The following is a 17499-nucleotide window of genomic DNA, read 5'->3' as shown; positions in this document are numbered from 1 at the left end:
AAGCATCATCATCAGCCTCTTTCTCCTCTGTGGGAAGTACCATGTTCCTTCAATAGCACAATCTTCCTCTTTGATTTCAGGCCCACTTATACCACACATGTATAGAGGGGAGAAGGAAGATTCCACTCAGACAAGTCATCCTGTCTCTAACAATTTACATTGTGAAGATAAAGCTAAAATTCTTTTTTTTTTTTAATATTTATTTATTGGATAGACACAGCCGGAAATCAAGAGGGAAAAGGGAGAGAGACAGGGAAAGAGACAGAAAGACACCCACAGCCCTGTTTCACCACTCATGAAGCTTTCCCCCTGCAGGTGGAGACCAGGGACTTGAACCTGGGTCCTTGCGCACTGTAATTTGTATGCTTAATTAGGTGTGCCACCACCTGGGCCCCAAGTCAAAATTCTAGTCTGATTATCTCTCACATGCCTGAACCTTGGGAATAGAAACAAATAGCACAAGGACAGTGAGGGATGGTGAGCTGATTCTAAATCATTTTAATGTTTTAGCCTTAACTCACATGATCTATACAAATCTAAGTTCACTTTAGGGAGAATTGTATGCAAAAGTATTGATTTATTACATGAAACCTTTTTAAAACATGAATTCCTGATCTTTCCTAGAGTTCTGAATAATTTCAGTTCGTCTGTAGTTTCTCTTTCTCTGTCACTTTCTTTTCCACGAGGCTGGCTTCTGATTTGCTGACAAAATTAACTGTGAAATGAAATGGCTTTCTCCAGAATTAACCAGGACTTCAAGACAATATCTTTATCATTAACATACTGGCTGAATTCCACAGCTTTTCCCAGAAAGTCACTCAAATTAGCACTAATAATAATAATAATAATCCACCACCTTTAATGACTGCTGTCAGAAGTTAGCATACTTAGAAAGGGCCCAGAGCTGTCTTAGGTAAAGCAACAAAATTCATTATCACAGTGTTGCAAAATTTCTTCTTAAGAAACAAATCTCTAGCCAGAAGTTGAATGAGGACTTCTAACTATTCTTATGCTTATCTGTTTGTGAATAGGGCCAACTGGTTTTCAAGCACAAAGGAAAGGGCTTAATGAATAATTTGAAGACTAAGTGTTAGATTTGGGAAGCTGGACATTCTGCCATTTCACAAATACACTGTCAAAACTACCATGGCCTGAAGTACACACGGAAAGAACCATAATGATTCTTCTGCCCAAAATAAACCTCAAGCTCATAACTGGGCGGTGACACAGCTGGTTGAGTGCACATGTTGCAATGCTCAAGGACCCGGGTTCAAGCCCCTGGTCCCCACCTGCAGGGGGAAAACTTCACAAGTGGTCAGTGTTGCAGGCGTCTCTCTTTCTCTCCCCTTCTATGTCTCCCCTTAACCTCTCAATTCCTGGTTGCCTCTATCCAGTAAACAAAGATAATTAGAAAATTTTTAAAATGAAGCTCAAGCTCTTTATTTGGTCTTCAAGGACTTAGATGCTGTGGGTTTTGTTTGCTTCTCTCTCCTCAGCTCCTTATCGTCCTCCCTACCCCAATACCTATTCTCCAACCTTGGAAACTACTACCAGCTCTTGCAATGGAGGATGGATTTCTTTGTTCATATTGGTCCCTCTAAAAAGAGGAAATTGTATCCTCCAGGAAAAAAGAGGAAGGACGGAATTATAGGTGGTCATGCCAAATGAAGTAAGAGGTAAAGGACTACTACCTTATTGCTTGTTCACATGTAGAATATAGGTAACCAGAGCAAATTAATTTGAAATAAATAATCAATACCAAATTGCCTCTTACACCACATGACAACTATGGTGGTTACAGGGGTGGGGGCAGAATTTTGGTGGCGATTGCGGAGCCATACACACAAACAGGAATACTCTGAGTGTGAAATCATACCTCTGAAGTCTCATTAAAGTTATAAGGCACTTTTAAATTGGTAATAACAAAAATAAACCTATGTAAGTAAAATTAATGAGTACTTACTAAAACAATGAAAGGGAACTAAACAAATGATAAGTGCATATTATCTACCAATAAGTAATTATGTTTAGGTAAAAAGAAGAAAGAGAGAGAGGGAGAGGGAGAGGGAGAGGGAGAGGGAGAGGGAGAGGGAGAGGGAGAGGGAGAGGGAGAGGGAGAGGGAGAGGGGGAGGGGGAGGGGGAGGGGGGGAGGGGGAGGGGGAGGGGAGGGGGAGGGGGAGGGGAGGGGGAGGGGGAGGGGGAGAGAGAGAGAAAGCATAGCTTCCTTCAATGCAGCAAAGGCCAGGCTCAAACCTGGGCCGCACACATGGCAAGGCAGTGTACTATCCAAGCAAGTTATTTCACCAAAGGTCTAATAAGTACATTCTTAGACATTATAGTACCATATTCTTTGTGTTATTTCTTAAAGAAGGCATCAGTGGTTCTCAAAGTGTGTTCTCCAGAAGAATATAAACAGCAGTACCAGGGAATATGCTAGAAAATGCACACTCAGGCTCTCACCAAGATCTGCAGACTTTGTGAGTCAGGCGGTAGCACAGCGGGTTAAGCGCACATGGTACAAAGCACAAGGACCTGCATAAAGATCCCCGTGCGAGCCCCTGATTCCCCACCTGCAAGAGGGGGGAGTTGCTTCACGGGCAGTGAAGGGTGAAGGTCTACAGGTGTCTATCTTTCTCCCCCTGTCTCCCCCCCCCCATTTCTCTCAGTCCTATCTAACAACAATGACATCAATAACAACAACTACAACTACAATAAAAAGCAACAAGGGCAACAAAAGGAAAAATAAATACATATAAAAAATTTTAAAGTTTAAGATCTGCAGACTTTGAAACTCTAGGCATGCAGCTCAGTAGCCTGTATATAAAGTCCTCCAGGCAATTCTGATAGATATTGAAGTGAAATCTACGACATGTCTGAAGACCTAGCATACAAGATTTCAGGACTATACAGAACCTGCCTATGTGTCAACACTCAGTAGGGGAAAAGTCAAAGCTGTGAGGGTGATTTTTTAATATATTTTAATATATTTATTATTGGATAGAGATAAAAAGAAATCAAAAGGGGAAGAAGAGATAGAGAGGGAAAGAGACAGAGAGACACCTGCAGCCCTGCTTCACCACTCTTGAAGCTTTCCCACAGCAGGTGGCAAACAGAGATTTGAACCTGGGTCCTTGTGCAATGAATGTGTGCACTTAACCAGGTGCGCCACCACCTGGCCCCCGAGGGGATGATGTTTGTTTGTTTATTTATTTATTCCCTTTTGTTGTCCTTGTTGTTTTATTGTTGTAGTTATTATTGTTCTTGTTACTGATGTTGTCGTCATTGGATAGGATAGAGAGAAATGGAGAGAAGAGGGGAAGACAGACAAGGAGAGAGAAAGACACCTGCAGACCTGCTTCACCATTTGTGAAGTGACTCCCCTGCAGGTGGGGAGCCGGGGGCTCCAACCGTGATCCTTATGCTGGTCCTTGCGCTTTGTGCGCTTTGTACTTAAGCCACTGCGCTACAGCCCAACCCCTGAGGGTGATTTTTAGCTTTCAGTCTCTGTGCTGTTTGAGTTTTCACGATGAGCAGCTATTTGTGAAAAGAAAGATATCTTTTTTTGTGAGAAGAAAGATATGCTTTGTACTGAGTTGGAATCTACCCTCTAGTCCTCATTTTTTAACCCAGGGGATCATGTAAGTCATATATTTTCCTCTACAGAGGGCATTCCTTCAAATGAGTTAAGATGACCATTTCTTTCCTCCATTTTCAAGTTCTACAACTATTCCTATGTATGTGTAGTTTTGTTTGTTTGTTTGTTTTTCTACCACAAAAGAAAGAAGGGATGAGGGTCTCTTGACACATTTAAGAAGAATTATCTTAGGACACCCATTTTTCCAAATGAAATGGTATGCTGATAAGCAAACGACACATGGCAGGTTTCTTTCTCTTTGCAGGTCCTCTGAATACAACACATGCTGAAACAAATCAATGCCCCAGCCAGTGCACCAGCTTATCTCTGACAGGAACCTCAGAATAATCTGTTGAGGAGAAAACTGGAATGAATGTCTTCACAACTATCTTCAAAGGGGGCATTTGAGGGAGTCCTTTTCAAATACCCCCTTATAAATTCCTGGATATGAGTGTTACCTGCCTAGGCAGTCACATATTTCTTAATCTTACTTATACTGCTCGTCTTAGATCAGTAAATATACGATCATTTACTCTGTGCCAGGCATGGTACGTGACTTAGTGGATGGTCTTGCTAATCCTCCAAATAACTTTGGAGGGAGGTTGCAACTTTTAGGTGGAATAACAAAGAACCAGATAGATGGTTAACATGAAGATGGTCACGAAGTCAGTGAAAAACTGAGGACTTCAACTCTATGTTTTTTTTGTTTTGTTTTGTTTTGTCGTATGTTAAATTTTAAACATCTTAACAATAGCCACATTCTAACATCAAAGGCAACCATATAATTCAGCAACAACAGAATTTGTTAAACTACACTGTTTTGTCTGTCTAAATCATTCTTAATTTTATAGACTTTGTCTTCTTCTAAACTTTCATCCCCTATATCTAATCAGTAACTGAATCCTTTCTTAAATCTTCCCACCCCAAGGCCAGTTTAGAGGGATTCAAGCTATTTAACTTTCAGCCTGGTCTGTAACAGATTTCAGCACAGCTTAGATCCAGATTTAGATAAACAAGGAACTGGTAATACATTTAACCTGTTAACTTCTACTTGATTTCCTCACTCTTCTTAAACCCAACTCACACGTACATCCCTGTGTATGCATGTAGTCTACAGACACTGTTTATTGGATCACCTATATTGATAAAGACTTCCAAAATCACTTAAGGTGATGAAGAGGTATTATAGTGGCCTCCAAGGGAACAGATGGTCTATTTAGAAAAAAAATGTCATCACTGCTCCCTCAAGCATACTATTTCTTCTCTCCTTCCTAGCTTAGTTAAGTGACACTTTAATAGTCACCCTGATGCTGTTCTTGGGACTCGAGAAGGTATAACTGACCCCTTTCATAAATCATTCCCAGACTGTCTCTACAGACCTCCACCATTACATCCTCAATCCTGTTCTGCCCACCTTGCCCTGGGAACTACAGCCTAGCTTTCTAAGGTTCTCTACCTTGACCTTCCCTGCTAGGTTTAGCCAATGGAGAATAATAGTAGAAGCTATAGGGGAGAAAGAAAGAGAAAGGCTAGGGTTTCTTTTCTTTAAAATTGCTTTAAACTGGATGTCTCTCGATTCTCTAAGGTGACCTTTTCCATACGATTTTTCCTTTTCAATTCCAGTAAGCATGCCTCTCTTTACCCTTTTAAATACAGAGAGAAAACAACCCTATTGATATGAACTCCGGGTATGCAGGGGCTACTCGTATTTCTAAATAGCTCCTTTATTGAAAATTATTCAAAGTTGAAGGTTCTTATGTTTCTTTCTGACACACTTCCTTCATCTTGCCCTTTCAGGCTTCAAGTATTAAAGTGATCCCTATTATTACCAATGCTCAGGTACTGCAAAATCCCTACTTCAGGGAGTCAGGCAGTAGTGCAGCATTAGGTTAAGCGCAGGTGGCACAAAGCTGAAGGGCCAGTACAAGGGTCCCGGTTTGAGCCCCTGGCTCCCCACCTGCAAGGGAGTCGCTTCACAGGCCATGAAGCAGGTCTGCAGGTGTCTGTCTTTCTCTCCTCGCTCTCTGTCTTCCCCTCCTCTCTCCATTTCTCTCTGTCCTATCCAACAAAAGCAATAACTACAACAATAAAACAATAAGGGCAACAAAAGGGTATAAATATATTTTTTAAAAATTTTAATCCCTTCTTCAGATCAAGTAATTCCTTTAAATTTTCTTCTCCAGTGGGGAGACTTTCAGGTCCAACCAAAATTGAATTACAAATACTATATTTCCCTCTGGCCCCAAACAACTAAAAAATGAGCAAAACATAGGTAAGACAAGTGCTCAGGACACTGAACATCTGGGAACAAAGCACAGTTGTTCCATCCTGCCATTGCTCAAGTTTAACTCTACAAAATGTTTATATGCTGGCCCAAGAAGGGACTTTCCAGGCCAAGTACTTGTGGTCTTCCTGAGTTGTGGCAACAAAGCAAGGTTTCTGTAGAACACAGAAGGCTAGACTTATTTGGACTAGTATGAGAGAGGAGTGCTGCATACAGAGAATTCCAGAGAACTGCAAGGATAATCCTTAAGTATCCATCAGCAGCAGGACTGCACTACACTAAGGGATGATATCACTTGGAAATCTGGAATGAAGGCTGGAATGAATGAATAATGCAAAGTTAATTATGTGGGTAAATAAAGTGTTTTTTTTTTATTATTTGAATGTCTTTAAAAGATGACTGCTTAAAAGTAAAACAATAATCCGGTATTATTGGGTTTAAATATAAATGTGTAGATGTAAATTGTACAAGTAATAGCATGAAAACTAGGAAGGAAAAATTACAAATATACTGTTGTACAATTCTCATGTTCAGTGACCTAAGACCAGTTGATAATGGACTGTAATGTTAGTGGTGTATACTATAAACTCTACCACAACCACTGAAACAATAACAAAAAGAAGAGCTACACCTAAAAAGTCAATAAAGGAAAACAAACACTTCTTAAAAAAACAACTTGGGATCAGGCAGTAGCAAAGCGGGTTTAGTGCACATGGCATGAAGCACAAGGACCAGCTTAAGGATCCCAGTTCGAGCCCCCGGGTCCCCACCTGCAAAGGGGTTGCTTCACAAGTGGTGAAGGAGGTCTGCAGGTGTCTATCTTTATCTTCCCCTCTCTGTCTTCCCTTCCTCTCTAAATTTCTCTCTGTCCTATCCAACAAAAACAACATCAAAGGCAACAACAAGGGCAACAAAATGGGAAAAGATGGCCTCCAGGAGCAGTGGATTTGTGGTGGCACCGAACCTCAGAGATAACCCTGGAGCCAAACAAAAAAAAAAAAAAACTTATTCAAAATATGACAGATCAAGGGGGAAAAAACAAAACAAAGAACAGGTGAGAAGAAAGACAAAGGTGTACTGAAAGCAAAGTATATCAACTATTATATATATATCCTAATGAAAACACAGAGATTGTCAGTCCTTGTTTTTGTTATCCAGTCTAATGATATGCTACCTTTTAAAGAAACTAGCTCTACATATAAAGACAAAGAGGTTAAAATGTAAATGGAGGGGAAAAAATGATCAAAAGAAAGCTAGAATTGCTATATTATTATCCCACCAAGAAGATTTTAGAGAGAAAATATTACCAGGAGTAATTAAGTAAATTTCAGAACAAATCATATTAACAGACACTGTGAGATAATAAAACAAAAAAGACCTGGCTTAAATATTAAGGCACTAAATAACAGAGCATCAGAACAAAAACCAATCTGATAGAAGTACAAGAAAAAATGTATATATTCACAATTATCATGAGAGATTCAGTATTATTCTCTCAGTAACTCACAGGATAAGCAGCCAAAATCAGAAAGTACAGAAGGTCTAGCAACTGTTCCGTCACTGAACTAAGCTGAAAATAATAATAATAATCATAATAATTCTTAAAATGGAGGGGCCAGGAAGTGCCTCATTAGACTGAACACACACATTACCATGCATGAGGACCCAAGTTCAAGTCTTAACCACCAGATAGGAGCTCCTATAAGGGGAAGGTTTCTCTCCTCTCTGCCTCTCACCCTCTACCAAATTCACAAACTATCAAAATTAAAAACTGTTGTCCAAAGATACCCTTAAGATAAAGAAAAACTACTCAAAAATGAGAGGAGAGGGGAGCACCCAGTTAAAGGCATATAGTACAAGGCACAAGGACCAAGTTTGAGCCCCACCCACCCCCTTGCAGGGGCAAGTTCCACAAGCAATGAAGTAGGTCTCTCTCTCTCTCTCTTCCTATTTCCCCCTCCCCTCTCAATTTCTCTGTGTCCTTTAGAATAAAATGGGGTGGGGGGAGGTTAGCTATCAGGAACTGTGGATTTGTAGCGCCAGCAGGGAGCCCCACTGACTGGAGGAAAAAAAAGAAGTGGAAAAGACAGGTGGTTGGGAGATAACACAGTGGTTATGCAAAATGATTTTCATGCCTGAGGCTCTGAAGACTTAAGTTCAGTTCCCCAAAACACCAGAAGCCAGGGTTGAGCAGTGACTGGTTAAAAACAAAACAAAGGGCCTAGTATAAAGGTTATGCAAGACTTTCATACCTGAGGCTCTGAAATCCAGGGTTTAATTCCCAGCCCTACCTTAGACCAGAGATAAGCCTTGTTCTAGTCTCTCTCTATATCTCATTAAAATAAATTAAAAATATATAAAATATTTTTAAATAAAACATAAAGGAAATAAATCATTTTCAAATCACAGATTTGATAAAGAACTCCTTAAAAATATATAAAAAAATCTTTCAAAACTCTGTGAGAAAACAATCCATTTTAATAGACAAAAGATTTAATAAATATGAGGCCAGGCAGCAGAGCACCTAGTTAAGCACACACATTACAGTGCTCAAGCATCCAGGTTCGAGCCCCTGGTCCCAACCTGCAGGGGGAAAGCTTCACAACTGGAGAAGCAGGGCTACAGGTGACTCTCTGTCTCTCTTCCTCTCTAGCACCTCCTCCCCTCTCAGTTTCTCTTTCACTACCCAATAATAAATAAAAACTATATAAAAAAAAAAGACAACTATTTAATGAGAAGAGGACATATGCAGAGTAAGTAGGCACAAGAACACTGAAATTAAATCTTACAAAAATGCGAATTAAAACCACAATCTAGAGTACTCTATATAATTAGAAGAGCTAAAATTAAAACGAGTGACCACAGCGAGTGCAGGAGCACCTGGACATTCCATACATACACTGCTGTGGGAACCGAACTGCACCATCACTTGAAAAGGCTGTTCATGTGGCTATTCTTTAAAAAGTTAAGTACACGGGAGTCGGGCTGTAGCGCAGCGGGTTAAGCACAGGTGGCGCAAAGCACAAGGATCGGCATAAGAATCCTAGTTCGAACCCTGGCTCCCCACCTGCAGGGGAGTCGCTTCACAGGCGGTGAAGCAGGTCTGCAGGTGTCTGTCTTTCTCTCCTCCTCTCTGTCTTCCCCTCCTCTCTCCATTTCTCTCTGTCCTATCCAACAACGATGACAACAACAATAATAACTACAACAATAAAACAACAAGGGCAACAAAAGGGAATAAATAAAATAAAATATTAAAAAAAAAAGTTAAGTACACAACCACCATATCTACTAATCATTATAATTCTAGGTACTTAGACTAGAGAAATAGAAACAACTGTCTATATTAAGACACATACAAGAATATTCCTAGAGGTTGTATTTGTAATAGTCAAAACCCTGCAAATAATGCAATAATACAAATACTCATCACCAGGCAAGCAGAAAATCAACATAACCAATACAATGGAATACGACTCAGCAAAGAACAGAAATGGTGGTGGCAGGCAACAGCATACCTGGTCCATAACACCTTACCTTGACACACAAGGATCTGGGTTTGAGGACCCCCTCACCACCTGCAGGGGGAAAGTTTCAGAAGAGGTAAAGCAGGTCTTCAAGTGTAACTCTTTCTCTCTCCCTCTCTGTCATCTGTTCCCCTCTTCATTTTTTTCTCCTATCTAACTAAAAAAAAAAAAAATTCATTGCAAGTGAGAGTGGTGGATTTACCCTACAAGCACCAAGCTCCAGCAATAACCCCAGTGGCAACTTAAAAAGATGAACAAAAAATTAAAATGGACTCTGTATGGACAAACTACACAGATATATCTAAAATGAGGATGCTAAGAAAAAGCTATCATCCCGGCTCCCCACCTGCAGGGGAGTCGATTCACAGGCAGTGAAGCAGGTCTGCAGGTATCTATCTTTCTCTCCCCCTCTCTGTCTTCCCTTCCTCTCTCCATTTTTCTGTCCTATCTAACAATGATAACATCAATAACTACAACAACAATTAAAAAAAGGCAACAAGAGGGAAAATAAATAAAGAAATATAAAAAAAAGAAAAGAAAAAGCTGTCACAAAAGAATGGTATAGATGACTCCACAAAATTCTTGAGTAATTTATAGTAATAGGAAGGGCCAGGGCAGGGCGGTAGTGTACTGGGTTAATCACACAGGGCCCAAAGAGGAAGGATCCCAGTTCGAGCCACCAGATCCCCACCTGCAGGAGGGTCACTTCTCCAGCAGTGAAGCAGGTCTGCAGGTGTCTATCTTTCTCTCCTGCTCTCTATCTTCCCCTCCTCTCTCAATTTCTCTCTGTCCTATCCAACAACAACAGTGACAACAAAACGAAAAGAAAAAAAAAAAAAAAAAAGGAAGGAAGGAAGGGCCACAGAGATAGAAAATGCAAAAATCTATCATGCTTGGGACTCCCATGTTCCAGGTTTGATTCCTGGCACTACCGTAAGTCAGAGTTGAGTAGTATTCTGGTCTTCCTATGTATTTAGGTATCTATCTATCTTCCTGTACTTTTCTCTTATGAAAATAAAATGTTTTCTACAATTTAAAGTAATAGTAGATCACTGGTTGCTTGTGTGCAGGGGATCCAAGATTCTAGGAAAGTAAGGATTGCAAAAGGATAAGAAATCCTGGAGCGAATTAGAAATGTTTTTTTTACCTGGATCATGATAATTGCTTTATGGATTTGGATATATAAATACATACATCAAAACTTCACAAAGTGAACACTTTAATATGTAGCTTACTGTGTATCAATTTTATCTCAATAAAGCTGTTGAAAAAAATGCAGTCATTGGGAACCTGCCTGCCAGTCTTTGTTCTTCCCCTATATCTAATCAGCAACGTATTTCTTGCCATTCTAGTCTCCTAATCTCATTGCCGTCCCAGACTGATAATCTAAGCTTTCTTTCATTGCTATTACAATTGCCCTTCTGCACTCTTCAGCAAAACAACTGACTCACTATCTACTCTGTAGTCACTTCTTAAAATGTTTCAATGATGTTTTTCATGTTTGTATGTATGTATTTTATGAGAGAGCAAAAGCCAGAGACCAGAGTCTGATCATCTCTGGCATATGATGCCACTGGGCTTTGAATCTAAGACTTGTTCCTTCAGGCATGAAAATCTGCTGTACTATTGCTGCACTATTTCTCCAGTCCACTAACATTTTTTTCAAAGAAATGTATTTATTGTATGAGTCATCTACAGCTTGAAAGTTCTAACCCTAAAACTTTATACATGCAAAGGATACTTTACCTGCTGAGTCACTAGTCACAGCACAGCTTTCAAAACACAAATCTGCTGAGTCATTATCTACTATTTATGACTCTAGAAGTAAGTCCTAAACACTCTAAACATGGCTCACCTGTCCCTGCTGAACTTGTCCTTTGACCCTCAGCATTCTCCTTCCTGGTAGTGGGGGACTGCCCACCTCCCCTTTCTTGTCCACCTCTATCAAAGGAAGTGTCATACCCATGCAGTTTTGTATGCATTGCTCCTCTAATCAGATAGCCCCATTCCTTTCAGTCCCTCTCCATCCAATCCTACTGAAGCTTTATAACTGAGCTTGGATACTGTCTCCTCTGGGAGTTTTTCAAACTCTCCTGTTGGGTCATTCGCACTTCTCTCAACTCCTTCTGCACACCTTGCCACAGTATGAATCTCACTCTCAGATAAGCTCCTCACCAGGCTAGACAGAAAATGACTAAATAAACGTTTCAATGCAGAGACGAAGTCTTGCTCCTCTTCAGTGTCCCAGAGCCTACAGCCATGCTGAGCTCAGAAGGATGTCACAGCATCAGTGAACTCCCTCTGGTGAGTGAGTGAGCTCCCTCTGGTGCCCCCTGAGTGACTTCTATATTCCACCTCACAAAAAAAAGATGGGCAGATAAGAAGATAAGTGTTGTTTGTAGTACATTCTGGAAAAATTGTTATTTCAAATCCTCTGTGGGACAGGGGGTTCTACTCTGACTTGAGTTCAAGGGCAAGCATCATTACTTCAGACTGTGTTCAAAACCATCTGGTAATGGGCTGTGATTTGAACTAAGTGAAAGGTTAGGGAAAGGGAACCAGATTCCAGGAAAAGAAAAGGCCCATAAGCAGAACTTAACACAGCCTGGACAAAGGCCTGCTCTCCTCCCAATAAACTTCTTAATTTCATCCAGAAAGACACAGCTCTCCACCCTCTGGGTTATTCCCTATTCGCCATACACATGTTTTCACTTCTATTATTCAGCCAAGGAGGCTCCTAACCTCCCTCCCCTTCAGAATCAGTCTACAAGCCCTCTCATCCTCTCTGGTCAGTTCCCTTGTTGTCCATAACAATATTCCTCAGAGCCCCACACTAGAAGGTTCTCTTCGTCTGGCCTATGGAAGAGCCAGGCCAGTGGCCATCAGGTCAAGAGCCAAGCATGAGGACCTCATTAACAGGAAACTCCCAAAAGACCAGGAAGCAGTCAAAAAGGTTGAAAGACCCAGATGGCAATTTTAAAAGAAAAAAGTAAATAATAATCAAGTTATACACTTGGTAGGTGGGTGGAGGTGGAGGGGAGGGTGGAAGCAAGCACGCAAAATGCAACAAAGCACCACTCTAGCATCTAAGCAGCCACACACTCCTAGACCATTTGCCTTCTTTCTGACTGATTTGCAATTCAAAAAATGTAATCACTTCCTTCAGATTTCCTATTTTTAAAAATCAAATTAAAAACCTAATGATGATTGCGTTTCCATAACTTGGTAATGGCTGACCCATTAATGAAGAGACCAAGTTAGTTAAGACATTTTTTTAGTGGAAAATGGACAGTGATTAGGAGAATGGATCACTGTGTGTCATAAAGATTCTTTAAAAGCAGGAAAACTAATAAAAATAGAAAGAGATCCCTAAGCCCTTCCTACCCAGGGTAACAGTAACTGATAAGCATGAAACCATCTAAATTAAGCTGTACTTCAAATATCCTTAAGTTGGAAAAAAAGAAAGAAGGGAAAGGAAAGAGAGAAAAAGACATTTAACTTTAGAGGCAGCACTGGCTGTGAAATGTAAGATAGATAATTTTTTATTAAAAAGCAGAGGAAAAAAAGGAAAACTGGTGAAATGTCCTCAAATGGACTGAGGGTAGAGAAAATGAGAAGTGAGTTCCAGAAACTTCATCGGTGACACCTGGAGTGCATTAAAAGCTTGACCCTGCAGTGAACGGCTAGCAGGGCGACAAGAGGCACTCTGGACAAATCTCAGGAGGCAAAGTCCGGTTGGCCTGAGACAAGAGTGGCCAGAGAGAGAAAGAAGGAAGTAGAGGAAAAGAAAGCTGGGATTGTGGGAAATGGGAGGAAAGAGTGAACCCTGAGTTGGTTGGAGAACGTGCTCATGGAGAGGCCGCTCCCCTGCCAAATCCCCTGGTGCATACGTGGGGCTAAAGGGAGGGTCACTTACTTGTCCAGATCTGAAATTAAATTTTAGCTACAGAACTCTGCAGGAGAACACGCAGACACGCACCAGCTGGGCGGTCCCTGCAGGCAACTTCAGCCCCGCCCCAGCCTGTCACTGTTGCCCGCAGCAGAAGCCCCTGTAAAATGCACTCTGATTGGCTCTATGATCCCGGTCTAGGATTGGCCAGCGCCTACTCCCCCATTCTTACACCCCCCACCACCACTCAGGCAGGAAGCACTACTCTGATCACTGCTCTGCCTTGCCCCGCCCACCAGTCCTGTGCTTTTAAAGGGATAGGAAACTGGGTATTCTAGCTGCTCCTACTTCAGTTTTCTGCCTCTGGGGTAGTATTTCAAAATATCTTTCATGCAAACTCACAAACTCACCGCAGCTCTTAGTGAGTTTTTTGTAGCACGTAAATTCTATGATTCCACTTATGTTGCTTCTTTCCTTTCCTTTCCTTTTTTTTTCTTTTTTAACTGAACACATGGACCACTGTAAGCTAATTTAATAATAGTAACAAGGAGGCCGGTGAGTGGCTAGCCAGATAGAGCACAGCTTACTTACCTTGAGCAAGGATCTGGCTTGAAGCCTCAGTTTCCCACCTTAAGGGGAGGGGGAAATTCACAAGCTGTGGGACAATGATGCAGGTATCTCTCCCTTTGTTTTTCCACCCTCTATTAAAAGAAGAAGGAGGAGAAGGAGAAGAAGAAGAAGAGTGACAGGGAGGGGGAATGCCACTGGGAAAGGAGATGGGAGGACCCTGGTGGCAAAAATAATAATAAATAAATAACGACACCACATAATAGTATGATTTATGTATTTTGTATTTATTTTTTATTGGGGGGGATTAATGGTTTATCCTAAATACAATTGTTGGTACATGAATAAAGACTAAATACCTAGGAATAAATCTAACAAAGGATGTAAAGGATCTTTTCAAGGAAAACTATAGGACACTGTTAAGAGAAAGAGAGGATAACACAAAGAGATGGAAGAAAACCCCCCTGTTCATGGGCTGGAATAATATCATTAAAAGGGCAATTCTGCCAAAAACAATCTATAGATTCAATGCAATCCCTATTAAAATCCCAATGACCTATTTCAAGGAAATTGAACAAATTAATAAAAAACTTGGAACTTTTAAAAGTGTGGAACTTTAAAAAACCAGAAATAGCAAAAGCACTCCTGAGGGAAAAGGAGAAAAAAAAAAGGAGGCATCGATATATTGGCAAATACAGGACAGTCATGAGATCTGGAATAGGGAGTCAATATCTGCTGCTGAAAAGCCATATATATATATTGTTATAAATGAGGACCAGGAGACAGCTTGGTCAGTAGAACACAAATCCACCTTGCATGAAGCCTGGGGTTAGATTCCCCAATAATCTTAAAGATACAGAAAAAGGTACATTCAGTTATTAATTTAGACATTCATGAGTTATTTTAACAAACACATATTGAATGTACACTGTTCTAGGAATTAAAAATATTATATAGAGAAAGCAAACTGTATTTGTATACTCATATAACTATAATTTATATATTCATGTACTCATGGAACTGGTAGTCAAGCAATGGTATGCAAAGTAAACAGATAGATTGGTTCAGCTTCAAGCAGGAAGAGATACTGAGAGAGAAAGAACCTGATTTAAGTTGAGGTCTAACTTAGATTGGTGCTTTTGAGAAACTGGGTGCTCTATACACATGGTCTCTGGTCTTTATCAACTCTGTAAAGTGGTTATTCTCATAGCCACTGTACAGATAGGGAAACTGGGGTTCAGAGAGATTGGGTATTTAGCCTAAGGCAACTCTGTTAGTAAGTCTGGAGCAGGCAGTGTTCTCCCCAGTAAAGCTACACATCTCTTAACAATGGGAATTGTTCTGAGATCTCAATAAGTGTCTGTTCTTCCAGACTTCTGCAACCATCTGATCATTTACTACTCGTGTAGGCACTGAACCTAGGACACCTTATAAAACTAATTTCTCGGGGGTGGGGGTTTGTTTGTTTTGTTTTGTTTTGTTTTGCTGTTTGCACATTTGCTCTGAGGGCCTTGCCCACATTCACGGGTGAGCACAAGACCATTCAGTCCAGAGAGGCAGGCCTGAGTTCTAGTTCCCCAAAGCTAGTCAGATGATATGGAAAAGATTTCTTAATCTCTCTGAACTCAAGTTTCCTGAGAGAATAATAATATTCATGTTTTGCACTATATCTTAAAACATTTGTCCCATCCTATGAGCACTCCATACTTCTACCAGATCCCATTATCTAGCTTCGAAGTCCCTGGTGGTTGAGTACCCACTATGCTCTGTAATAATTGTGGTAAATAATTTTGGTAATGACAGCCCTCACCTGCCTGCCAGATTCCTCACTTCTAATTAACTTCTACTCACCTATTTTACATCCTTCCTTTCTTCCTCAACTTACATTCCTTTAAACTTCCATTGTATTTGATTTTCTGGCAGTAATAGGTGCTATTGCATATATACACTTTCTCTTCCAAAAACACACTGTCATCTTAAAAAGAAAACAACCACAATAGTTCACTGAAGACGTAATAGATGTTCAGTAAGAGAACAACACTGACCAGGAAAAAAATACTGCTAAGCTCTCCACACTGGCCATAACCTAGAACCTCTTTTTTTTTTTTTTGTCTTCAATCAGTGGGGCTGGGTGTTGGCACTATGAATCCACTGCTCTGGGTGGCTATTTATTTTTCCTTTTTTTTTTTCCTCTCTCTCTTTCCATTTGATTCAATAGGACTGAGGTTTAATTGAGAGGGAAAGGGTAAGTAGAAAGGGAGAGAGAAAGACACCTGCAGACCTGCTTTACCACTTTTGAAACGTCCCTGATGCAGGTGGGCTGGATTGTGGGGTAGGGGGTAGGCACAAACCCCAGTCCTTGTGAGTCCTTGTGCATAGTGCTATATGCACTAATCTGCTTCACCTCCCAGCCCCCTAGAACTACGATATATATATATATATATATATATATATATATATATATATATATATATATATATGAGTTTGCTTAACTTTTCTCTCTAATTGTTGCCAGTTGCTCATCTCCAGTGATAGATAAATGTTGTAACTAACTGTGGTAGTGCTGCTCAGAGCTGGATGCCATACTCAGATCAGCAGTCAAGTGCTATGGGTAAGTCCCCCAGCCTCCGTGGGTGTAGAGAGCAAAGGGGAGTGGAGATTGTGCTAATAATAACAAAGCACTGCTCTCTGGGTTTCTTTATTCAAAGTCTTGGTGATTCTTCCCAACAACAAGGTGAAGAAATAGAGATTGCTGAAGAAGCAGCGGCTCACAAAGATGTAGTAACTTGCTCAAGTTCACATATTGTAGGACAAGGTATGTCAAACTGCCAAAAGGGAGTTTATATACTATTGACTTCAGATGAACAAAAGTCCTACAGCTTCTCTGGTTTCCATCTGCAGCACCAGCTTTCTTCTCCTGATTTGTAATGTTCATCCACTCACTCCCCAGTTCCAAGAACTCACTCACCACCAAACCCGGGCCTGGACTAAGTGTATCTTTCTCCGCTGACACCACCCAGTTACAGACACACAGCTTCTTGATCAAGAGTCATTTTAATAAGTGTGTATACTTTGGGGTGAGCCATGACTGCTATGTACAACCCTAAGCCCTAACACATGTTTTTCCTGCTACAAGGCAACAGGTGCAAGAGGAGAATCCAGGGCTATGAGGTGAAGAAACACTAAAAGGCAGGTGGGAGGCAGCCTGATGGAAGGGCAGGTTCTAGACTTGGGCAAGTCAAAGAAAGAGGTTCCTGAGACTGTTTAGTATGAAAATTTTGTTAGAGGAACTCTTCCATGGATTCCTTGGGACTCAGGCCATTTGGAAACCAGTAGAAAACTGTGGACTTTGTAGTACTAGACAGGGAACTGTGGAAAAGTACATACATGGATAAAGAGAAAGGTTAATACACTCCCAGGTCTTCCAAAATGCTGCCTGACCAGCATGTTCCCTAACCTAAGAGAGCAGGGGCCAATCAGGGATTAAAATTCAGCTCCAGTTCTCATAGCCAAGTCCAAGAGGCTCCTCTGTCCCATAAAGTGTGAACTTTTCCTAATTTATTTGAAGTATATGCTCAGATTTGCATAGCTTTTCTCTCT

At 40.8% G+C, this 17499-nt stretch overlaps 1 protein-coding gene across 11 annotated transcripts in view; it reads right to left on the bottom strand.

Moving 5' to 3' along the window:
* Positions 1-13480, bottom strand: part of FGGY (FGGY carbohydrate kinase domain containing) — a 463518-nt gene extending 450038 nt beyond the window's left edge. For 2 of the 11 annotated variants that reach the window (XM_060206302.1, XM_060206287.1), the window contains exon 1: positions 13360-13468. Coding sequence is in view for 1 of the 11 variants with exons in the window: in XM_060206295.1 (XP_060062278.1) it covers positions 9435-9443 (9 nt within the window). In the remaining 10 variants the exon portion in view is untranslated. Of the gene's footprint in view, positions 1-9434; positions 9601-13359 lie in introns of all 11 variants that reach the window. The other 9 variants (XM_060206289.1, XM_060206290.1, XM_060206295.1 and 6 more) reach the window with 9 other exon arrangements.
* Between the last annotated feature and the right edge of the window lie 4019 nt (positions 13481-17499).

The sequence above is a fragment of the Erinaceus europaeus genome, chromosome 13, assembly GCF_950295315.1.
Source record: "Erinaceus europaeus chromosome 13, mEriEur2.1, whole genome shotgun sequence".
Classification (NCBI taxonomy): Eukaryota; Metazoa; Chordata; class Mammalia; order Eulipotyphla; family Erinaceidae; genus Erinaceus; species Erinaceus europaeus.
This window is presented reverse-complemented; position numbering and strand designations above follow the sequence as displayed.